Source organism: Channa argus, chromosome 12 (genome assembly GCF_033026475.1).
Source record: "Channa argus isolate prfri chromosome 12, Channa argus male v1.0, whole genome shotgun sequence".
NCBI lineage: Eukaryota > Metazoa > Chordata > Actinopteri > Anabantiformes > Channidae > Channa > Channa argus.
In genome coordinates, this window is record NC_090208.1 from 384,226 (window position 1) to 409,607 (window position 25,382).

The 25,382-nt window shown below is 39.0% G+C and overlaps 2 protein-coding genes across 6 annotated transcripts; one reads left to right on the plus strand and one right to left on the minus strand.

The window, feature by feature from the left end:
• Nucleotides 1–327: 327 nt before the first annotated feature.
• On the plus strand, nucleotides 328–12,536 carry LOC137137347 (transmembrane protease serine 9-like). The gene is made up of 14 exons (XM_067523515.1): nucleotides 328–509; nucleotides 926–946; nucleotides 1,209–1,371; nucleotides 2,711–2,982; nucleotides 3,166–3,302; nucleotides 3,406–3,673; nucleotides 4,147–4,306; nucleotides 5,620–5,888; nucleotides 7,042–7,187; nucleotides 7,273–7,759; nucleotides 9,300–9,471; nucleotides 9,969–10,222; nucleotides 10,369–10,463; nucleotides 12,231–12,536. The coding sequence occupies exons 1-14, from the start codon at nucleotides 455–457 to the stop codon at nucleotides 12,534–12,536; spliced, it is 2,805 nt and encodes a 934-aa protein (XP_067379616.1). The 5' UTR covers nucleotides 328–454.
• Nucleotides 10,228–21,828, minus strand: LOC137137348 (tryptase gamma-like). Of its 5 annotated transcripts, XM_067523519.1 has the most exons (6): nucleotides 21,406–21,828; nucleotides 15,543–15,714; nucleotides 15,204–15,457; nucleotides 14,963–15,057; nucleotides 12,981–13,024; nucleotides 12,105–12,555 (listed from the first exon to the last, which is right to left on the minus strand). In XM_067523519.1, exons 2-6 carry the CDS (start codon nucleotides 15,632–15,634, stop codon nucleotides 12,549–12,551), a joined length of 492 nt encoding a protein of 163 aa, XP_067379620.1. In that variant the 5' UTR covers nucleotides 15,635–15,714; nucleotides 21,406–21,828; the 3' UTR covers nucleotides 12,105–12,548. The 5 variants fall into 5 exon arrangements, with proteins under 5 accessions (XP_067379618.1, XP_067379620.1, XP_067379621.1 ...); XM_067523517.1 differs by lacking the exons at nucleotides 12,105–12,555; nucleotides 12,981–13,024 and adding an exon at nucleotides 10,228–10,408; XM_067523520.1 differs by lacking the exon at nucleotides 12,981–13,024 and having other exon boundaries at nucleotides 12,105–12,552.
• Nucleotides 21,829–25,382: the final 3,554 nt, after the last annotated feature.

Genomic DNA, 25,382 nt, shown 5'->3' on the forward strand with positions numbered 1-25,382 from the left:
AAACATACATACGTAAGAGCTGAGTAGTTACAGTTGTGTATGAATAAGACATGTGAGGTAACAGTAAGGCTTCAGAATATCTCCATAATAAGATGCAGACATAAAAAATGACAAATGCATATTTATTACTTAGAAATGACCAACAAGCCTTAAAACAAACTTAATTTAATTTCTTTAATTTGATAATAATGATCAGATGTTATGAACAGGTTGTGTTCATCGGTTTGTTCAGTCAGAGGATGTGGAACCGGACTTGGTTTAAAGAAACAGAGAAATATGGGCACAAACACATTTTTGTATGATCCATTGTTATTAGAAAAGCAAAGAGAGGTGTGTTTGAGGGAGGGAGGGGGAGATATTTGCTCAGAGAAATAAATAAAGGTGTGTTTGAGGGAGGGGGGGGTGGGGGGGGTATTTATACCATGTCAGATATGAGGACTTGAGACTTGCAGTGATGGCTTCTTACAAAGTGATGACTGTGGTGACTCTGCTGACTCTGCTGACACCAGGTAAGAACCTCCTCACTGTCCACACCTGAACACATCAGGTTTCACATCTGCTTACTGCTGTGTGAGGAGAAACACTGGAGAAGGTGTGAAACAGTTTTATTTAAGGTATCACAGGTAAATCCCTGTAGTCAGTGGAGCCTGTCCCAGTCAAAAAAGGTAAAATCAAATGTAGGACACAAGAAAGGCTTTGTAAAAGTGGAATGGTTTTAATTTTAGCAACACTTTTGAGATATATTTTTTTAATTGTAATCAAATAGATTTAGGATAAAAGAACATTAAATAAAAACTATATTCCATTGAAATAACCTCCTAATGACAGGTTCCATGATAAGCTTTACAACGCAGATCAGATTTTCCTCGTGTACAGAAACCTGTAGACACAGACTAAATAAATTTATTTCTCTTCTATATTTCAGAGTGTCACTCACAGATGGATGGTAAGTTAGAGTTTCATGTATATGATTTGCTCCTTTATTTACTTATGCAGACTTTTGTTGGACCTTTTACAATTTCTTATTGTTACTATTCTTGTTAAACCAGAACCCTGAACTTCAAACAGCAGGTAGAAATCAGAGTATTGTGAGATGAGATGATGGTGCATGCTCACAGCATCTGATGCTTAGAAAACAGTTTCCTCCCCCTAAGAATCACCTCAGTGGGGACAGTGCCGCTCATTCGGAGTTTTTTCTCTCTCTTCAGTGTGTGGCAGGGCTGTGTTAAACAGCAAAATCATTGGAGGACAGGATGCCTCTGCAGGCAGCTGGCCCTGGCAGGCTGCTCTGCTCATACATGGGAAAAGCTTCTGTGGAGGATCCCTCATCAATAGTGAATGGGTGCTGACGGCTGCTCACTGCTTCCCAAGGCGAGTACTGAGGTTAAATCTGCGAGTGAAACAATTTAGTTGGTCGGGGAACAGACACAGTCTCTATAGGTATGTGGGAGTTGTGGGGGGGTGACGGTTGTAAGGATACTGCAGAGAGGCGTGTAGGACTGGATCTCTGCATCCTAGGCTCAACTCTGGATTGTCATACTTTTGGTTGTCTAATAAAACCAGCCATATTTCTGGATAAGAAAGCTGCACCATCTAAAGTAGGATGGATGCCATCTCTCCTAATCAGCCTAGGTTTTCCACAAAAACGTTTCCAATTGTCTATGTAGCCCACATCGTTTGCTGGACACCACCTAGACAGCCAGCGGTTGATTGACGACATGCGGGTGTACATGTCGTCACTGGTCAGATTTGGCAGGGGACCAGAGAAAATTATGGAGTCTGACATTGTTTTGGCAAAGTTACACACCGATTCAACATTCATTTTAGTGACCTCCGATTTGCGTAATCGGGAGTCATTAACTCCCACGTGAATAATAATATTACTGTATTTACGCTTATCTTTAGCCAGGAGTTTCAAATATGATTCAACGTCACCCGCTCTGGTTTCTGCTCAATGGTCCATAACTGTTCCCGTCACACTGCAGAATATGAGCCTAAGAATAATAATACAAACATTTTAAGATCAGGTTGCTTCATATTTTTAACAATATTTGCAGTGAGGACATTAGTGCAAGAAGAAAACATAACGAATCATCTAAGAACTAAACTATTTGTTGTACAGTTATACTTACTGTAGTTGCCCCTAAAGACTAAAAACCTGACTTGGGGCCCCAGAAAGGCTATGAGCAGTGCTGGACATGAATCGCATGAATCACAAAGTCCGGTTTACAAAGTCACTGTTCAAGCCTCTGAAAAAACAACGTCCTCCCTTTAAAAATGCCAAAGTTTGTCTTCTGTACTGGACCTCTAGTGGCTGAAGTCAACGTCAGACTCTGATCATAGTATTCAGATTCAGTGCTCTGGGGTTGGTTGTTCTTGTGAATGGTACACAAAACCCAGCTGCTGTTGTTATAACAGTCACCTGGCAAACACCCTGACATGTAACATTAAGGAAGTACAGATTTTTAAGGCGACTTTTTTTTCTAACCCTAACAACTGTATTTAGTTTAAAAGTGCTTAATCAGAGTATTGTTGTACAGTTTGTCAATGTTAACAGCCTACGTCTATGGATCACAATGTTTATTTAATTTATTTAAAGTCCTGATGAAAGTTCTGACCTCAACCATATGCTTCCTCCACCTGCATTGGAAGCTAATGTTATAGTCCTGTATCCCTGTTCTGAACTGCTTTGTTTCTATTCTTACTCCAGCACTGACCCAAACAATGTGAAAGTGTATCTGGGTGCCCAGAGTTTTGTATCATCAAACCCCAACGTAGTTATTCGGATGGTAACACAGGTCATCAAACATCCTAACTACACCCTATACACGACTAGCGACAATGACATCACCCTCCTGAAGCTCTCCTCACCTGTAAATTTCACCAACTTCATTCTCCCCGTCTGCCTGGCAGCCTCAGACAGCACCTTCTACAGCGGCACCAAGATCTGGATCACTGGCTGGGGTGTTACTGAGGATGGAGGTGGGTGGTGAAGCAATTGGACAACATTGTAGATATAAAACCAAAGCAGTGATTGTGAAGAGAAAACAATAGAAGTTTAATGCAGCAGATGCTGATGTGGGTATAAATACCAACTTCTATTTTGTATCTGTACTTTTCAGTATAAGTGTCCTTATAAATTAATCTGATTCTGTGGTTCTTTAGACATGTCAAACAACCTAAGGGAGGCTGAGGTTCCCATTGTGGGGAACAGACAGTGTAGCTGTGACTATGGATTCAACAGTATCACAGAAAACATGATGTGTGCTGGGTTACGTGCTGGAGGGAAGGACACCTGTCAGGTGATCATTCTTATATCTGTTCTGTGTATGTCCATGTCTGTCTTTATCTGTTTAGGACTGATGTCCTACAGTTTCTCTTTCCATTATGTCTGTCTTCTTAAAGGGGGACTCTGGTGGTCCGATGGTGATCAAACAGAACGGTCGCTGGGTCCAGGGAGGAATTACCAGTTTTGGAACAGGTTGTGCTGTGCCTGAGGTACCAGGAGTCTACACCAGAGTGTCCCAGTACCAGTCCTGGATCAAATCCCAGATCACCAGCAACCAGCCGGGCTTTGTCACCTTCACGTCCAATGGGACAGACAGTGACCTCAATGTTACGTGTCCTACACTGTCTCCAATTGTTCCTGTCCCTGCAGAACCCACAGCCCAATGTAAGAGCCTGTCATGTCAGTTCATTATTATAGTTTTATGTTTTAAATCATCAGCATCATCAAGCTGCAGCTTTAATTTGGGTGAACCTCTTCTTTAAATGGGGGAGGGGTTATCTTCATGAAGCCCTGTCTGAAAGTTTCTGAAAGCCATGATGATCAGAGTTGAGTTTAACTCCTGCTTCAGACTCTATATATCAGACCTTGTTAGCAGGCAGACAACTACTCAGGGGACAGCGGTGTCCACTCTGGGCTAAATGTAAAGGTCAGTTTCTGATGGAATTACTTACTGTGACAAAACATGTTGTTATCATATTAAATACACTCATTTAGTTTCATCATTTTCCATTTCACTGTTCTTGACTGAAATGTCAACCAACAGAGTGTAATCTTAAGAATACACACACACACACTATGAAGAAAAGCAGTGGCTACTCTATTGCTCACTTTGCTTTTTGCTGTGTATTGTTCTTCAGTGTGTGGTAAAAGTCCGATCAACCCCAGGATTATCGGAGGACAGGACACCATTCAAGGTTACTGGCCCTGGCAGGCCATTGTGGCCGGCAGTTCAGCCATCTGTGGAGGATCCCTCATTAACAATCAGTGGGTGCTGACTGCTGCTCACTGCTCCCCAAGGTGAGCTGTTTCCAAATCAACCGTCCTGAGATGTTTAGGAACTAGTGCTGTAAGTGGCAGAAATGAAAAATGACATATGCAGTTTTGTTGTTTAGTTGAATAAACTTTGTGCGTCTTGATTGTTGTCAAGTCAAGTCCCATCACTGCCAAAGGGTTTGTTATTATAGAGGAACATGCGGCCTGTTCTTTTTGTCACTGATTCCAAACCTTTTGCACCCCTTTATTATGGCCCCCTGATGCTTGGGCTCCCTCTTGCTGCCAGTGTTCATATTGGAGGACTTCTAAAATCCTTTAATCAAGGTGTGACTCAATGTAAATCAATGTAATGTAAATTAATCATTATCTTTCTCCCTCTGCACATCTGTATAATGTGCATTATTTGATATGTTGATATTTGGGAATTCTACATTTGCAGTGTTATGGATGTGGATATATGTGTTGACGTACAGTTTGTAAGCCAGCTGTTCTACCTGTTGGCCAAATGTAGCTACAGGTTGAGTGAACTAAGGAGAAAGAGCAGAGGTGGAAATCGTGGTTTTCTACTCTGCTCTGAATTTCCTTCTCCACAGCCCTGACAACCTCTATCTGCAACCGTATGGAGAGGAAACTCCCCAACATTGTATTTTGGACCATATTCACTAGTCACTAGTTTTACATTTTGGAAAACTGACCTTAAATAAAAAGTTTCTCTCAGCAAAAGTAACTGAAAGGCTGGTGAAGGACAGAGTTTTATCACTAAGGTTTGTCAAATTATAGATAATATCCATGTGAAGGTTCTGGAAAATCATATCAGCAAACATGCTGTTTAACAGAAGTTCACTGTCTCTTGGCAAATCCGAATGAATGCGATTCAGTTGTGACTTAGTTGGTTCTGGTCAGTGCCAGTCCAGCTCAATCTGTGCCAACAGTCGGCAGTTCAGGGTCTGAACAGCTCAGGTAGAAACAAGAACTCAGAAATGAATAAGTGGTCGCTGGAGGTTAAAATAATTCCTTGATGACCTGATGGTTAACAGGTCAGTGTGTGGCCGTGTAACTTGGAAGCATAGACACCTGTGTGTAGAGCGATAGAGGGGGCAATCGACCGAGAGGAAGTAGACTGCAGATATGGTAACTGACGGAGAACAGGGTGTGTGAGCTTGGCAGAGTCCAGAGGCCAATTTTTTAATTTCCAACTTTTACATTTTATCCTCCAATTATTGTTTATGTAAAGTCACCTACAAAATATTTTACTTGTATGCAAACTAAATGACTAAACTGCCCTTCAACAGTCTGATCAAATATCTTTGCACTGTTTTCTTTTCTTTTTCCCTCAGCAATGACATAAAAAACATGTTGGTGGTTCTGGGTCGCCACAGATACCTTATTCCAACCAACCCTGAGATGACTGTGGGAGTAACAAAGATCATTAATCATCCTCGCTACGTGGCCAGTACTGGTAACAACGACATCTCCCTCCTGAAACTCTCCTCACCTGTGAATTTCACCAACTACATTCTGCCCGTCTGCCTGGCAGCCTCAGACAGCACCTACTACAGTGGCACCAGCACCTGGGTCAGTGGGTGGGGGGACATTGGAAGTGGAGGTGAGTCAAACATCCACTGGACCAGATTTTACTGTCAGGGAAAGACTGATGCCAGTGGATCTAATATTCTAAGATGGGGCTCAGATCTTCGAAGTTACCAACAGAGTTAGAAGGTTGCAGGTTTGCTTCCCCAACCAACAGCAGCCTTCCTGTGTGGAGTTTGCATGTTTTCCCCCACAGTCCAAAGACATGCATGTTAATTGGCAACTTTAAATTGTCTGCAGATGTAAAAAGTTGGATAACAGCTGGGAAAGGCTTCAGCCCCCACTGCGACCCCACAAAGGACAAGCGGTTACAGAAAATAGATGGATGTACGGGCACTTGAAGCTAGATGGCGGTAGTTTTACGAAAACTCTCACATACTTAAGTGTTATGATGCTTACAAAAAAAACAAAACAGAATTTAGCTTAGCTGAGAGACAGAGTTCTTTGTGTTGTCACTTTTGAGTGTATATTTAATTTTGGTAGGACCCAAAAGAGGAGATGGTGAGGGGGGTGTTATGGTTAATGAAGGTTTATTTAAAAAAAGGCAAACAACGTGAGGAGGGCGGGAAAAGCTCACGTAGTACAAACAACATAAACCAGGTTAAACAGACAGAACTTAAACACGCTGGAGATGGGGGATAAACTAAATTATAACCAGACCGGGAAAGCAAGGGAACTAACTAAGAAACTAGAGAGAGGAAAACAGGGAAAAGACAGACAAGTGGAGAAAACCTAAACGCTGAAACTGAATGAAACAAATAGAAAACCAAAACGTAAGGGAAGAGAGTCCAAAGTGAGCACTGAGGAAACACACAACAGGGAGACCGATGTCAAAATGTATTGACTGTCCATTGACGGGTTTAGGGACGAGGAAAGAAGAGATGAGCTGACGGGTGAAAACAATCAAGGTTAACGAGAAACAAAAATCTAAATGAAACCAACTAGGAAATAGTGCTGAGGGACTACAAAATAAAAGCCAGGAGCAGGAAGTAAAACTAAAGAGAACTGAAGTGCCAGAACCAGGACTGTGTCTTATTGTTTACATCTGTACACAGTTGCTAGAAGTCTTTTCCTCACATCACTTCATTGGCACATTGTGTGTTTTGTCATTAATTATGTGTTAAAATTGCTTTTAAAGCATCATTCAAACTGAATCTGTGTCTCTTCAGTGCCCCTTCCTGCCCCCTACAACCTGAGGGAGGTTGAAGTGCCAGTTGTGGGGAACAGACAGTGTAACTGTGACTATGGAGTGGGAACAATCACAGACAACATGATGTGTGCTGGAGTTCCTGCTGGAGGGAAGGGGCCCTGTCAGGTGACCAATTTTAAATATGGCGTTTTGATGTTTTACCGGTTTTGGTTTTTCAGATTGATTTTGCAGAATGTTTCTGTCCTTAAAGGGGGATGATGGTGGTCCACTGGTGAGCAAACAGAACAGTCGCTGGATCCTGGGGGGGCTTGTGAGTTCTAGAAGTGACTGTGGTAAACCTAATTTACCAGGAGTCTTCACCAGAGTGTCCCAGTACCAGTCCTGGATCAACAGCCAGATCACCAGTGACCCACCAGGATTTTTCAACTTCACTTCCAATGGGACTGACAGTGACCTCAGTGTAAACTGTACAGGCCTGCAACCACCTCCAACCACAGCCCCACAAATTACCCTGTCTCCGACCGACCCCCCACCAACCGGCCTGCCACCCACCACCCCCCCACCAACCGGCCTGCCACCCACCACCCCCACACCAACCAGCCTGCCACCCACCACCCCCCCACCAACCAGCCTGCCACCCACCACCCCCACACCAACTATCCTGTCTCTAACTAAAACTACCCTTCAACACACCCCCCTGTCTCCAGCCACCCTCCCTCCAACAATTACAGCCAAACGTGAGTTCCTTTCATGTAGGTGACACATTAATGCCACATTACTCCACAGTGTGGCAAAAATTGGAAACACCAGATGGATTTTATGTCATCTTGCTGTGATGATATAAAACAAAAGGGAACAGAACGTACAATTTTGTCTAAAATAATATCAGTAATAAAATACTAAAAAAAAGAAATATTTTTCTAAGTCTTAGTCTTTTGTAAGTCTTTGCAATTTTAAATATTTATTTTATATATATATATATATATATATATATATATATATATATATATATATATATATATATATATAGTTTATGACTGAAGAAAGCCTTATTAATCTTTCCCCTAAAAGTCCCCTAAAGCTGTGAGGCAGCAGCACTTGGCGCTGTAACAATCCTGTACCATGATCTCTTTACTTAGGCTTATCTGTTCTTATCTGTTTCAGGCTTGGTCCATCTCATCAGGGAATCAAACATTTAAATTTCTGCAAAGGGCCTGGACTATATCTTATCCTTTTTAAAATTTTTCTATTGTTTTTTTATATAGTGATGTTTATGTACATTCCATCTAAAAGCATATGTGTAACATACATGCAATATACACCAGCACAACATATATGTTGTGTTTACCAAATTTATGCTGGGATTGTTCACCATATATGCTAAAGTCACATTTCATCAGCGACAGCAATTGGTTAAGTCAGTTTAGTCTTAACAGCACTTTGAGTTAAATATCATTTTTGTCTATCTGATGGTAAAAGTAGCTAAGGGGTAAACCATCTCACTTCAGTCTTCTCGATCGGGCAGGAAGTAGCCCAACATCTAAATTCTGAAAGAAAAGTCTTCTTGGGATTCATAACTAATGTGTAATACTGTGGTTGCATTTGTTTGTGGAGAGAATGTGGATATTAATGTCAATACACTTTCATATGGGGTTTTAAAAGCGAGAGATATTAGCACTGATTAGCTCGCAACATGAGATTGTTATCTCTCATATAGAAAAAAACTTTTTTTCATTTGCTTTTCAGACCTTTGGACATTTTTGATCAGAAAGAATGTTCTAAATAAGTGCACGGGCCAAACCAAATCGAGCGACTACTTTCCTTCATTTAAAATAGGCTGTAAGATTGAACATGCGCCTGGTGCTAATTACAGGATAAGAAATTGAAATATCACTTAAAACTATTTATTAATGACCTTTCTACGAAATCTGTGAGGGCCATTTTAAAATCTTGTGTTTTAAAATATTTTTAATCAAATACCAAAAAAAATGTCACATTTGTATATATTTTGTTATTTATTTAGCTTATACAAAAATTTTCTCGAATGAAAAAAAAACGTTACCAAATTGTACCATGTTTGGATATAAAAACTCAAAATGTGTGATGTCAAGGAATCAAATAAAAAAATTATCTATATTGTTTATTTTAAAAGTTCCAACATTTAACCTGATGTGTTTGGTAATTTAGGAAATCTTTTTAAAATAAATAACTAACTAAGTAACTGCCGATTAATCTTCAGCTTTACAAAAACTGTCTACATCTTCTTCCTCTCTCCAGCTGTGGTCTGTGGCCAGGCACCTCTGAGTTCCCGCATCCTGGGAAGAAGCACAGTAGCTACAGCTGGTGAGTGGCCGTGGATGGTGAGTCTACAGAAGAATGGAAGTCATGTGTGTGGAGGGACTCTGGTGGCCGTGGAATCTGTGCTGAGCAACGCTGACTGTTTCTCAAAGTGAGACACCTTGAGTGACATTTTGGATGGAATGCTAATTGTTGTTGCTAGTCAGTCACCATAGTGACCAGCTAGTTTAGGAAATGTAATTGTTTTTTAATGTTATTAAGGTCTAATGAGCAGACTAAGGAGAAAGACACATTGTTGTTTTCACCTAGAACATATTAGAATACATAAAGTATAAAGCAATATTTTCTTACTTTTAACTATTAAGTATCCTATTGATGGAAAACTGCATTAAAAACACTGACCCACGTTGTCTAGTAAGCAACTATGTATCACAACGTGGTGGGTTTGAAGAACTTTGTCTCATGCTATTCCCCTCTCTGATCTGTTTTCCTGTCTGTCCTCTATGCAAAGGCACCAAAATAACCAGTTAATAATAAATAAATGACTGAGCCGTTCCTTCCTGTAAAAATCCTGGTTTGAAACCAATCACAAGTTTTAAAGTGTTGAGCTCACCTAGGTCCTAATTTAGCTCGATTTATCTTAACCAGTTCACAAAGAGCATCTGATTGGACCGTGGTCCTGGGTCGTCTGAAACAGAACGGCTCCAACCCCTTTGAGGTGACGCTGAATGTGACAAACATCACACTGAGCAACCTGACAGGGTCTAATGTAGCAGTTCTACGTCTGGCGACCCCCCCCACCCTGTCCAACTACATCCAGCCCATCTGTCTGGACAACGGACGTAACGTCAGTGTGGGCTCCAAGTGCTGGGCTGCAGGCTGGAGCTCCGGGCGAGGAGGAGGTGAGTCCATAACTGTAGTTCGACACAGTAATGTTAACTGTCTGTATCATTTCACCTCTTTACATCGAACATAGTAAAGTTATATAGTTCAGTACTGTCTGGTTCTGATGCCGCTTGTCACCGTTTTCTTATTTTCTCATCTTCAGTGGAAGCAGTTCTGAAGGAGATCCAGACCTCTGTGGTGACCTGTGAGAACATATCGAGTGGCAGCATTTGTACATCTGCTTTCACACTGGAGCAGGTGAATAATGAACTTATAGCTCTAATCATTCATCCATTAGCTGTACAGATTATTCTGTAGAATGAGACACTGGGCCCATCTCAAGGACCTGCTATTGGCTAAGATGTGATCGATTACATCCGTTACATAACTAGATTGATTTGTGAGGAATTCGTCAATGCATCGCAGTATTTATGTTCTCCTGAATTCATGGTGATTTATGCTCATGGACATGATGACAATGCATCATTATCCGAAAAGCATCGACTCAAACTAAATGGTTCAATGTTACCACAGGAGCACAACTGCTAACATTAAGTACAATCACCTTAACATCAGATTATAATGGCTCATCTCCTCATTTCATGTTTGAAGCAGTATGTTAATGTACATGCAGAATAAAAATCCCATCATCATAATTCCGTCCATCCTGTTCTCACCTAGCATATATGTTTATCATACTTTACTGCAAGGCAGAATTCCTGCTGTATGAACTTATTTTCTTGCCATAGCTCCATGAACCTCAGCGAACTGAATAATTATCGTCCAATTCAAGTCAACTTTATTTATATAGCTCCAATTCATAACAAGGTCGTCTCAAGGCACTTTACAGAATAAAGTCCAGACTATAAAGATGTTTAGAGAGAACCAGACAATCCCCCTTGAACAAGCACCAGACAACAGTGGAGAGAAAAAACTCCTTTGAGATTGTCATTAAAGCTTCACATCTAAAATTTGGCTCAGAATCTCACGAGTGTCTTTAGGTTTTAGGTTTGTCATTTAAAAAAATCATGAAACTATTGTTCAGTCGCCCTTTATGTCCTCACTTGATCATGGAGATATTCTGTACTGTCACACTGTCGTACTTCAGTGGCTGACACCTGTATCACAGTGCATTACGTTTCAGTACTAATTGTTCCTTCTTGTTCCTTCTCGTCATTGTTCTCTCTATGAAAAATTTGATAAGAATGACCAGTTATATACCTATATTCATACATACTGTAAAGCCTTATTGTTACAGCCCCCAAACTGCCTTATATCTCCAATAACTACTTGATCTTAGACATTGCAAACGTATGCACCAGACTTGGCAGGACGACTTTTAGGTAAAATGAACCTTTTAAAATGTAATGAAATGCAAACTACTTTTAAGTAAGATTGCCTCATTTCTCTGGGCAGGTTTAACATGTTATCTGATATTTGATATGATCCATGTATATATGGTTGTCTGCTATACTTCAGGTAACTCTTGTAGTTATTTCTACTACTTCTGTATTATCTGGATATTCTGAATATTTTCCTTTGCCGATTATTTTTTATTAACTATGAATGTTTCTTTTACTCAGCTCTCACGTGAATAACAGATTCTAATCTCAATGCCACTTCAAATAAAACCTCTCTTAAGCCAATTTCTTCAAACATTTTGTGTAAAAATAAGTAAGTTCACTATTTTTTTTAAAATAAGTTATGGTTATTTATTGGAGTTATCCAAACTATCCAAAAATGGACTAATCTTGGATTGATGGATACATTCACTGAAGAAAAATATTTATATATTATCTAACAAATTAAAACAAAATGATAATCACAGAAATAATCTTTAACTGGAGCCTCACTCCATATTGTAAGACCCCAGCAAACATTGCTTTAATTACTATCACACACAATTTGTGAGACATTTATTTTTAAACCATGACATATTTTCTAATTTTGCCAAAAGGCAGCCTCAGAAACAAAGACAAAAGTTGTATTTTCACACTTAAACATTTCCGCCTTCCGTTTGTTCAGGGGGCCTCTGGGGGGCCATTGATGTGCAAGCAGGACGGCTCTTGGTTCCAAGAGGCAGTGTTGTCAGTTGACAGCTCCACCACCAAAACACGAGCAGCTATGATGGTCTTCAGGAGAGTGAGGCAATTTCAGACCTTCCTGCTTCAGACAATGGGAGGACCTTTGTCTCCAGCCTCCACTAACCACAGTGCCAGCTCCACCACTTTGATCACCACCCTGACCACTAGCAGGGGTCTTCCTGCTCAATCTGCTTCCTTTATTTCCCATCTCTTTGTCTTCTCTGTGTGTCTCCACTTTTTCATGTAGGAACCTCCCTCTTCATCTACTAATGTGATGTACACAACGTGTTAGACGTAAATAAATGTAAACAACCACTGCGGTTAGTAACATCCAATCAAAGAGCGTCACATTCTGTCATTGTGCTGAGTTTTGGAACAAATCAGCAGCTTTGGTATATTAGTATTCTCTTCCTGATTACATAAAAAAGTGTGACCACTGTTAAACGCTACAATAAATTTAAATATCAATATTGAATATTTTACTAAATGTCAGTTATTTGACTCCTGTTCCCTCCTGGCTGTATGTTGAAATGTCCCTGGGCAAGACACCAAACTCCTGTGGTGTTGCCATTAGCAGTTCCCATACAACAATTTCCTAAGGCAGTTAATAAATCTGTAATTTATTTTGTCACTGTAGCAACAAATGGTTACAGACTTAAAGCTGAAGTGGTTTCTACTCACTGCCAAATACCTGGATGTGGTGTGTTTAGTCAACCAGAAGCTGGAAGATACCATCTTAGATTAGGTTGGAGTGAGTGAAGAAAAAAATGAAAGGATCAAGATAAGACATTTCATAACCTTTAATAAGCTTCTCTAGAACATTTTATGTAACAGTGCAGGTTGGTCTGTCTGATGTTTACCAAGCAGACCTGGGTATCTAACTGGTTTATCTCGCTCAGTGTTTGTTTTTCTTGTTACTTTGATTTCATTTCAGATGATGCACGTGAGTGACCCTGTACTTCTGCATACCTGCATACCTGACACGAATACGTCTTTTTACTGAAGCATGATTTATGGACTAAATTGACCCTGTTGCATCTGGTGGTTAAAGGTGTAAATATAGCTGTAAGTGCTCTGGTTGTCAAACAGCTGCTCCAACATAATGAGCTCCACTTGGACCTCAGCTTGAATTTTTATTGTCAGGTATATCCCGGTTGATCTGGCAAGTAATGACTTTCATTAGGGTGTGTGGATCGATGTCAATCTACAACTGAGCAGCACAGTGGTGGAGTGGTTAGCACTGCTGCCTCACACATAGAAGGTCCTTAGTAGGACTCCACCTGCTGGCTGTGGCCTCTCTGTGTGGAGTTTGTATATTCTCTCTGTGCTTGTGCAGGTTTCCTCCACTTTCCTCACACAGTCCAAAGACATGCATGTTACATAGATTGGTGACTTTTCATTGGAGAATTGTCTGTGGGTGTGAATGGTTGTCTGTCTGTATTGTCCCTGAGACAGACAGGAGACCTGTCTGGAGGCTCCAGCGTGTAAAAGTTAATCACATGCTTATTTGCTACGTGACTAACATGTTACAGATGTAGGAACTGAAAGTGCCACCCGCTGCTTTGGCCTGTGATTCAGATATAACATCTCTTCTCGTCCAAGCCTTTGGAAGGAGAACGGTCTGGCTCAGACTGTACTTTGTTTTCATACCAACTATTCTGCTGCTATGTCCTCCTGTCTACATGTCTGCAGGTAAATGTATCACTCGCTTCATTCCAAAGACATGTTGTGATGGGCTGTAACCAAAGCATCAAATGTTCCCTACAAAATGAATTTACCTTTGCAGTTTAGTTGCTTAGGAACCTTTTAGGGGACAGGGTTAGTGAACATGTATGAAAAAGTAATTCAATGTCATCATGACCCACGTTAGGGAGACAGAGACACAATCTATAGGAAATCTAATGTATCTAATCTATCATCCACAGGCAGCAGGATTCAGTACTGTGGACTGAGGATGAGGAAGAGACTTTACATCATCTGGTGGCTAAAATGAGAACTGCAGGTTGGAATTTATCACAATGTGTTCCTGACCAGACTTTTACTGCAACCTCCTTCAGTAGTTGTTTGTTTTGGGGGGGGTTCTCCCCTCATTCTCCTCATCTGTACCTCTACCTGAGGACAAAATATAGCCTAAGAAATGGAAAAGTAGGATCTGAGAGACTAAGGTTGTCTGTGAGCAGAAAATTGAATTAACTGTGTGCTGATACTGAGCATGACTGAATTCAACATTTCAACACCAATATAAATGGTGTTGAAGTAAGAATATCAGAGTTCACTGATAGAAATTTTAACTGGAACTGGAGCCCTGAAGTTAGATTTTCAACTCCAAGATGGCTGCCTCACGTATCAAAAAGTGAAAGTCATACTTTATTTATATTTTGCCTGTAAACAGTCCCACATATTATTTGACTTTTATCTGTGTCCATGTCCCTGCAATGTTTGTACATGACAAATACCGCATAATACATTGTATGAGGTATTTGTCATGTGAATTTCCTGTTGGGATTGAAGAAAGTATCTAACAATAGATATCGCTGCTAGAATTTATTATCTCATAATCTGACCCTGACCTCTGACCCTTTAAAGGACCAACAGACACTTTGATAAAATACAAACACACACCAACACACTGTGTGTAGGAACAACAATAATAATACTAATCTGATTATTCACCTGCTCCAGTGTCAAAGGTTCTATACAAATGGTGTCACTCGATGTGTCCTCACAGTCCACCACAGAGGTCTGGAATTCCTGCAGAACGTGCTCCTCTAAAGTTGGGAGAATCAGAAAATGGTGACAAGTGGCATCAGAAGCAGGTTGTAATTATCTCTCTAACTTTACTATGTTTGATGGAAAGAGGTGAAATGATGCAGACAGTTCACATTACTGTGTCAGACTAGTGTCAGGGACTCACCCCCTCCTGCCCCGGAGCTCCAGCCTGCAACCCAGCACGTGGAGCCCACACTGAAGGTTCGTCCGGTGTCCACACAGATGGGCAGGATGGAGTCGGACAGGGGGGCGGGGGTCGCCAGATGCAGCACTGCTGCATTAGACCCAGTGATGTTGCTCAGAGTGATGTCTGTCACATTCAGTTTCACCTCAAAGGGGTTGAAGCTGTTCTGTTTCAGACGCCCCAGGACCACGGTCCAATCAGATGCTGTGGCTGATCTGAGGGAGATAACATGAGCTAAATTAGGACTGAGGAGAACTCAACACTTTAAAACATGTGAGAACATGACTCCAGGTGTCTCACCTTGAGAAACAGTCGGCACTGCTCAGCACAGAGTCCTCGTTCACCAGAGCCCCACCACACATATGACGGCAGTCCTTCTGTAGACTCGCCATCCACGGCCACTTACCATCTGTAACCTTCACGCCTAGTCCCAGAAGACGATTACTCAGTGGGACCTGGCCACAGACATCAGCTGGAGACACATTTGAGCTTTAAAGCCTTGAAAACTTCCACTGCTTAGTTAAATCCACATAGATTTATTTTAGATGATGGTGGAGATCCCACAGTTTACAAAGAGACCAAAATAATGTCCAAGACTCCTGTGATATTTGAGTTTGAGATTATTTTAGACAGTATTCACAAGGAGCAAGTAAAAATTGTGAATAATGTTGTAATTTATAAAAATGTATTTGCTAAAAATCAAAAAGCTCCTGTTCCAGTGAGAATAAACCTCAGTATTGTGAGTGTTGTAGTAGAACACACACGGACAGTTTGTCATGTCAAATACTTTTATTTATACGACACTAATGTTTCCACTAAACATGTTCATTTGATCTGATTCATCTTGAATTTTACTGTCCTCGCAAAGAGTGGAACTTGTTCTATGCTGGACAGTTAGCTAACATGGTGAGTGTGAAATCCTCCAATAAGCACAAGGCCTAACTTTTCTTGGATGTTTAATGAAGGCTCATTTTTCTTTTCTCTTTCTTTACTCTACTCACTGTAAAACTGAAGACAAATAACAGTAGGAATGAAAATAACATAACATACATCTTACAGGTACAATTCAAGGTTTCAAATATAAATATACTGAGTCACAACTGCAATGAGCACCACAATTTACTATAGCTATGAAATAAGGATTTTGAAGCAAAATAATATTGAAGCAACCATATTATGTTTACAGCACATAAAAGGGAATAAACAAAATACTTATGGACAAAGAATGTCCAAGGCTACAACGTTATAAAGAAGAGTCCCGCTCTCTCCTCCACCTGCTTCAGTAACTCTCAGGGGAATCCAGGCTCTAAACCTGCTACTACCTGACCACAGGGGGCACTGCTGCTCACAAAACGCTATACACAAGCTATGTAAAGGTTTTTTAGCAGTTATACATGCACTCAAACAGAGGGCAGAACATGAATCATTCATTCCTGTTTCCTTAGCAGTAATTATTACAAACATCCAGCTTCTCCTGCTTATCAATAGTGTCTCCCTGACTAAAAAATATACAACATCCTGATGATCGGATATTTCTATAAAACCACAGTGTGAATAATGATTCATATGTATAATGAAATAAGACGTGGTTTATACAGAGGAGGAATGATTTTGTTTTTATCATCGTTAAGATTTACTTTTAATTATTCGAATTAATTTTTAAATTGTTTGCTGTTTATTTTGATTTCCCCCCCCAAAAAATCAAAATGACCATAATTGTTAAATTTCAAAGAAGAGATTTATTCAGTTTCAATTTATTTTCTCCCTTTTTTTTACTTTTGTCCAAGATTTATTCAACAGACTTCACTCAAACATAATGTAAATAATTTAATAAACACTGTGACTCTGTGATCTAGATCAATTCAATAACTAAATGTTTGCTTCAGAAGTATAAATATTATTTTATTTCAAATTATTTTTTAAAGAGATGAGTGAATCAATAAATAAATATCATAGAATTTAAAATATATCTCTTTTATTTAAGAACAAGAATATTATTTTAATGTTCACAAGTAGTAACGTCCATAACAATCTAAAATATGTCCTAATATGCTGAGGAAATAAATTCATAAATGTTTAACATTCCATCAGTTTCTCACTTTGTTGTTTCTCACTATGAAACACAATTTCTGTCCTGTTACAGTTTATCCCATCAGTCCCAACACAGTCGTGCTGAAGCTACGGTCGACAGGTGGATAGTCACCACCTGAGCCTCTGCTGCCCCCTCACCCCAGGTATCAGTTAATCAGTGTTCATTTTTTTACTTCTAGATTTTATATTACATATATTTTTCCAACAGATGACAGATTGAATGTTGGACTTCAAAGAGCTTTTTAAGAATTGACTCAGTTTGGACAGTTTTTATTCCCTTCTGTCCTCACTTTGATCAAAGAAACACTAGTATTGCACCTAGTATTTACAGTTTTTTGAATATTGGGAGAGAGTCAGCTGAGCATGCAGAGTTTGGTAGCTCATTCCACCATCGTGGGATCATTGCGCTAAAAAGTTTTGCTTGGTGTCTTCTGTGCGGTGCTGGGACCACCAGACGTCGTTCGTTGGCAGACCACAGCGGGCAGGAAGGATTTTAGTATTTTACTTGATTAGGGGTTTTACTTGTTCCCCAGTGTTTCCCTCACACAGCAGTAAGTAGATCTGATACATGATTGGTTCAGGTGGTGACAGTGAGGAGGTTCTTACCTGGTGTCAGCAGAGTCAGCTGTGGTTTATAAATGTTTTATCCAACTGGACATTTTATTATCTGTAAAGCTTTTTTTAATATATGAAAAAACTCAACTTGACATGGTTAAATGAACACTGGACTTCTACAAATGTACTAAGGAGCTGAACGGATCTTATTCTTCTCCCTCTGGCATCATATTCTGTCCATTTGTCACTTTGGATTCTGATATTGAAGCTGAAGTTACCTTTGACGTCAGTGAGACACACAGTGTCCAATTATGTCCTGTATTTATATCCTCAGAAAATGTCTGACGCAGGTTTTCTGGAAAAACCTGATGTCCATGAATTTTAATGTTTTTAACTTTGTTTTTGAGAAACTGTCCATTGGTTTGGTGATAACAGAGACACATTAACACAGAAACATGTGATCTATGGTTTGTCACAGAAGCAGGGGAGAAGAAGGTGCTTATGCCAGAGCTGATGTGATGAAGTAAATCTTGATGGTTTCCTACAATTTCCTCAACATATTAGGTCATATTTTAGTTTGTTATGGACATTACTGCATCTGGAAAAAAAACATTATTCTGCTTCTTAATTAAAAGATACAAATTATAAATTCAATGACAAGTATTTATTCTCATCTCCTTAAAACATAATTTGAATTAAAATAATATTTATACTTCTGAAGCAAACATTTAGTTATTCAGGTGATTTAGATTAGATGTTGTCATTAGATTGTTTTGTATTGGTTTACTTATGTTAATGTTTTTACTAGAAGTAAAATTTGTAGTAAAGTAATTAGTGGAATATGATACAGAGAACTTTTGAATTATTTACATTATGTATGAATGATGTTTATGTAGATCAAATTTTGGACAGAAGGAAAAATATATAGTTAATTCTGTTAAAATCTTAATCTTAAATTATTTTTCTTATCTTAGAAAATCTTAGAAATGACAAAAAAAACAGCAAATCCTTTTTAATAATGTTTAAAAAAATATCTTATAATTTATTATAAATAATAAAAAATGAATCCTCCTCTGTGTAAACCACAGATTCAAATGTCTGATATTGTTAAAAATGTTCTTTACTGCTGAATGAATTAAGATGAGTCAGATTAAATAAACATATTTAGTGGAAACATTAGTGTTGTATAAAAAGTGTCTGTGTTACTAAGACCTTTGAAAATACTGAGGTTTGATTTTTAATGAACTATTTTTCATCATTTTCACTTGCTCCTGCAATTTCATGAAAATAATGTCTGAAATATTCTCAGCGTGTTTTTAGAAATGATGCAGCGTGATAAGAAATTTTAGGTGGTGTTGATTTGAGTCCAGGTTAAAAAAAAAAAAAAAAAAACTCTTCATGTTGAAAGAGAAAAAACTGTTTTTTTTTTCAGCAGAAACAACTAAATGTTGGTTTATTACATTTGTGTAAAATCAATTTCAAAGCATTTCAGAAAAAAAAAATCACTAAATGATCAATAAGAACTATTAGGTTTACCTCAAGTTTCCTGTTCAGTCATTTCTATTCTGAACATTGTTGATGATTTTAATAAAGGAACCTGCATCTGAGCTGTTTGTGACTTTTATTTAACCAACAATTTCCTCAGAGCACGTTCACAAAATGATCATTTAATTAACTTCTACTTTTAAACGATTGCATATATCAAATTATTGATTCATTTATTTTGACTATGGTGGCCAAAACATTAAGGGCACTTCTTAATATAGTGCACTCCAGTGCGACTCCACCACCACTTTTTTTTTTTTTTTTTTTTTTGTCCTTTCGGCTTATCCTGTGAGATCAGGGTCTCCACAGCAGATCATTCGTCAGCATGTTGATTTGGCTGGGGAAGGGGAAGTGGGCTTTTAGCGGTTCAGTGTTTTGCCCAGGGATAACTTCCACATGTGAAAGTACAGTAAATTTAAAAGACTGTACTTTTTACTCTACTACAATAGTTAACAGCTTCAGTAACTTTGGAGATGCAGAATCTAAATCCAAAATATAATAAACTAATACATTTAGTTGAATATTATTATTGTGGACTATGACACTGAGCAGTGAATAATATACTGAAGTTAAAATTAGCCCCACATTTATGGTTATAATTGAGTAATATTGTCACGACTACGTGTATGGACCCAAAAGTAGCACAGTGAGAGGGACGTAGAACACAAGTGACTTTATTTATTGAAAGGCACAAAAAAAGTAAGGAATAACGAATTCGGGGACTAAACAGACGTTACACCCAGAACACAAAAATAATACAAAAACTAAGGGTCTAAACAAATACAGGGGACCAGGACTAGTGAAAACTGAGTCAGGATACCAGTGTGGTCACAAATACAAAAACTAAGGAGTGGTGGAGAGAAGACTGGTAAACCAAAGAGAAGGGGGTGGGACGTCTACACTAACTTATTAGCGAACACAGAATATCCAAGCTAAAAATCACTAAGCTAAACGCTGATTTGGCCCTAAAGGGTTATAATACAACTTGAAAAGAAAACACAAGCCAGAGGAGAACTAAACACAAGACAGGGCCAGAATGACTGGTGCGGCTAACTAGAATTTGGACTGGGACAACTAAGGAATTGAACATAAGAAAAGGGATCTAAAGGGAACAAACTAAACTAAAAACTAAAGTGTGGCACCAACTGCGCAGTTATAAAACTAATGACAAATCTAAAGAATGTTACAGGACAGACTAGAAACTCAAACGTCCACACAAACAGGGACAAAATAAGGAACACAGCAACCAAACCCCAGGCCAAGACTAACAGGTAAACAGAGTCCAAATAACCAGAGTCAGGAAAACCAGGAGTCAGGGTGTTGCATGAAAAGCAAAACAATGATTTGACGGGGAACAGAAGGGAGAGCTGGGTTTGAAGAGAGATGAGTGCTGAAGCTGGGAACAGGAAGTGGGGGAAACTGTTATGTATATATGTCTACTCTCTTTTAGGTGTATGAGGGGCCCTGAGTTCTTTTACTTAGCTCTAAACACAATTTGAATTACTTGAATATTTTTATAGTCTTGAGTTTCAGCTGTAAAAGCAGATTATTACTAACTTCAAATATACTAGTTTACTCACTCTTTAAGAAATGTTTTTAGAACTATCTGAAATTATTGAAGCAATAACATCACAAACAGTTATAGTTTAAACTTAAATCCCTATTTAATTGAAAAGCAAAACTAAAAAGATATATAAATACATACAATAACTTAAAATGTTTACATTCCTTATTCTCAAACAAAATATATTCTCAAATATATGGCACAGTATCAAAACAAAAAACACATCCACCCTTCAAGGCTGTTTAACCTGAGTTACAGATCTTTAACTGTCCTTTTATCAAAAACGCAATGAATTAATAAAACCAAAAAATAGTTGCAGGCCGGAGTCGGTGCTCGGGGGCGTTGTGACCAAAAACTCAGTGGCCGCTTCACTCCAACTAGAGCAACAAACAAAATAACATGTGATACCTTTTTCACAGGTGAGCAATATATCCAACCAATCCTGCGACTCCCTCTGTCCTTGTCTCTGAGTCAGACGTCTGTAGAGCCTGTCCAAAGGTGTCTCTGTCCTCCAAATCAGCAACAGTTCAACACGACACGGTTAGCTGGGTTAGCTTGATTAGCTTGGTTAGCTAGCTGCCTCCCTCGGTCGACGCTGTTACTACTCCTCATCGGATTGATGAGCAGGTCCTCTCCTGATAAACACTTCGTATGTCTCGTTGAAATACTTAGTCCATCAGAAAAAACTATACACTTGCAGATTATCGAGCTGACAATCTAAGACTGTTACCACAGGTTACTAGCGTACAGCTTCAAACTTATTCCCTTTCAATTAACTCGTTAGCTCGTTAACATCCTCTCGCTCTCTATTATCACGTTCTCAGCGCATGTTCACATTCACTTCCGTTAACAAAATAAAATCCTACTTTATCGCCTCAAATAGATCCCACATACAACAAAACATTTGAAACATTTTAACCCATGAATTCAACATTTTATATCAGAAACATTTTACAACCCATATAACAAAATATACAATTTGACCCAGTTTTACTTATTCATCTGTGCATTTGTAAATAATTATTTATCTAACAAACTTTGTTTATTTATCTATTTAAATCACTTATTAATATATTTTAAATATTTAAATTTATCACTGGGCTACATATATATTTACTGTTATTTAGAGTTTTGGATGCAGGACTCTGACTGGTTCGAGTGTTTCTACACTGTGGTAATGATACTTTTACTCAGAGAAATGTTTATGTCTGTCCATGGTTTAGCGATGGATGGATGTGACCTGGTTATGTCATCATTCTATGTGGACGTCTGTCATCTACTGACCTGCTTGTACCAGGACTAAGCAGGAAGTTGAGTCTAGAAGTTAGTGGCTGTCAATGTTCATCTACCACGATGGAGACATGAATATTTTGATGTTATTTTGTTGATTGATCATTTGGGTGGAACTACCCTTTAAACTGACAGTGGCACATAATTGTGACTGAACTGTGATTACTGGAGGTTGTGTTAAAATACAAAGACTGGGACAAATGAAGTTCAATCAGGAAGACATTCTTCTATGAACACTCATCCTCCCTCTTTCACCCTCTCTCTTACTCCACGTCCAAACTCCATTGGTTGACTGAGGACATTTCACGTCTATAAACCAATCAGCTGCTGCCACAGTCTCCATGGACAAACCATAGTTGTCAGATTGTAATTCTCTTTGTCTCCAAGCTGTCATTTCAGTGTTGAATGGAAACAGTCGTCCTCCACCCTATTCATCCCCACATTTCATCAGAGTCATGTTTCTGAGTCCTTCACCATGACCATCAGACTCCTGCCAATCCACATCTTCAGGCATCAGGTCCTGTGGTTCCTGCACCGGATCATCAGACTCCTGCTCAGTCTACATCTATTCCATCCACAGGTTTGATCTACATGTTTGTAAAGTATTGACTTTATTCTGTAAAGTGCCTAAAGATGAACTAATAACTAATAATTAAGACACTAAAATGATTACAACTAATGATTCAAACTGAGAAACATGTTTATTTGCATTTCTTAAAATAAAATCCAAAGATGTGGATGTCTCAGCATTTCGATTGTCATTTCTTCTAAGGTAGTGTTACAGTAGTTACATCAGCCATTTACTAGAAAAATAACTTAGACTTTCACTGTTCGTGCATAGAGTCATCAAGTTGGCACATTTTCAGGAAGTGAGTTTCTGCTTATCTTCCGTTTAGCGTTAGTTCAAATACAAACAGAATCCACGGTCAGCGTTGTGTCATGTGTCAGGTCTAGTGGAAACCACTGTCTGTTGTTGGGGATGACAGATGTTTGATTTGCCTCCACATTTGGACTAAAACTGAAACTGTTCCAGGGAGGAGTCAACAAGTGTGAGAAATTAAACATGCTGCATGGCTCTGACTGATCAGATTCATGTCGTGTGAAACAGGCAGGCTCAACACAAAATCGGTTATTTTTGTCCACCCACCTTATTTTTTATGTACCTTGGTCTGTTTTATTGAACTCAGTGCAGGGTCATGTTTGATTGTGTGGACAGAGCATTGGACAAAATGTGTTTGTCGCTGGGGCATCACTTTACTTGTAGCTCCTAAAAGATCATCTGACGTATTGAAGAAATCAGGTAAGAATTAGGTAGAAGTACTAACATGATGTGCACCATAGAAACTACAGTGGTAAATGTATTATTTGATGCGTTTAATTTGATTTCAAAGCATTTTCTTTCATGTCCTTTAAAAACTACCTTAGTGGTTTATTTTGGTTTAGCTTCTCCAAAAACCCTGTGTCTGTAGTTGAAATGCATGTACATAGAATCAGCAGTTTTATTTTCCTTTTGGATAGAATAAAGGTGATGGCATCAAACATGATAGTGAAAGGTGTTTGTGGAAGTGTAGCATCAATCACAAAAGTGCATGACAGCTTCATCACTGCTGCACAGCAGCCATGGATTGTCTTCAGAGAGGACGACAGATGAGGATTGGTGGTGGACATACACCACTTTGGAGCAACATGGTTTCATACATTACAGGTGAGTCTCCCACGATTCTTTGGTCACCAGTCTGTCACTGGGCCACACATAGAAATGAACAACCAAGTTCACTGACATTCACATACAAAGGTCAATGAAAAGTCATTTCAAAGACAGTAGAAGACAATCGGTGCAGTACAGTTTTGAAGGTGCAATGCTGGGGCTCATTGCCTGCTCATAGAACACTGTGGTCACTACTACCTCATGTATATTGTTATTTTAAATTTTATGGTACGGTCTCTTATGTCTATTAAGTTTATTTCATCCTGCATAATAATTATTGGGTCAGTGATTATTGCAGCATAAATAATACCACAGTATTTACTTGAGACATTTTTACAAAGCCATTTACAGCAAATGTGCTTTGTTTGTTATTTTACTTTACTTTATGATCTTATTTTTAGTCTATGTTCTGTGGAAGCACTCGCAATTTTTAAGGTCAACCTTGCTTGAGTCTCCTTAACTCAAGTGCTTCTGTGGTAAAAATTGACCGGTTATGACTTTCATCTCTTAATATGTCCTTTAACAGAGAAAACCTCTCTGTTATATATTAACTGTCTTTTAGACTCTTCAATTTCACCTCAGGTTACTATCACTCAGGCTCTATTTCATCTGGTAGTTTCCTTCCCTGAATTTTAAAATCATTCCTAAAATTCTGTTTCTGGGTTCTGTCTTGGGTTCTCGACATCCTTAACCTTTGTTCCCCCTCTTGGGGCTTATAATCTTAACCATCATCCCTCTCTCTGTCTTCTCTCTCTACTCCCTTCTACTAGCTTCTCCTTACTCCCATTGCCACTCACTGGCAAATTCTCTTCATCTTTTATAGTTTTTTACCATGCTGTCTGCACCATTTTTACACTTAATGTGTCACTACTTGACCTGGTCATGTTGAGCAAGCGCTGTGCCTCAAGTTTGAACTTTAGCAAAGTGACTTCCTGTTCATCTTACATCAGGTCATGTTAAAAGCTTGCAATGGTTCAATCATTGTTCATACAGCACAAGCATAAAGTTTTTTCCATTCCTTCAACAGTTCTCTGATGTTACCTTGCAAGCAAATAGATCCAAATCTTGTTCACATACATGATGATGTGGCATGAATGATGACAATAAAGTTTTGAATCTGACTCTGAATCTACATGTGTGGATAGTTGAGTAACTGTGTCAATTTGTGCGTCTTTGCTGGGATTTGTATTTCAGGCTGTTTCTGTGTCTGTACATAAATCTGTAACTGTAAAATATCTTCACTCCAAAAACTAAATGAAAAACTCTTGGTTTTTAGACAAAAGTGCTGGAAAGCTTCACAATTGGCTCTTCTACAAATGATTTTTGCTTCTCTCCTGCTGAGGTTTGTCTGTGTGCATTTATGTGTCCTCGGCCCTCAACTTGGGCT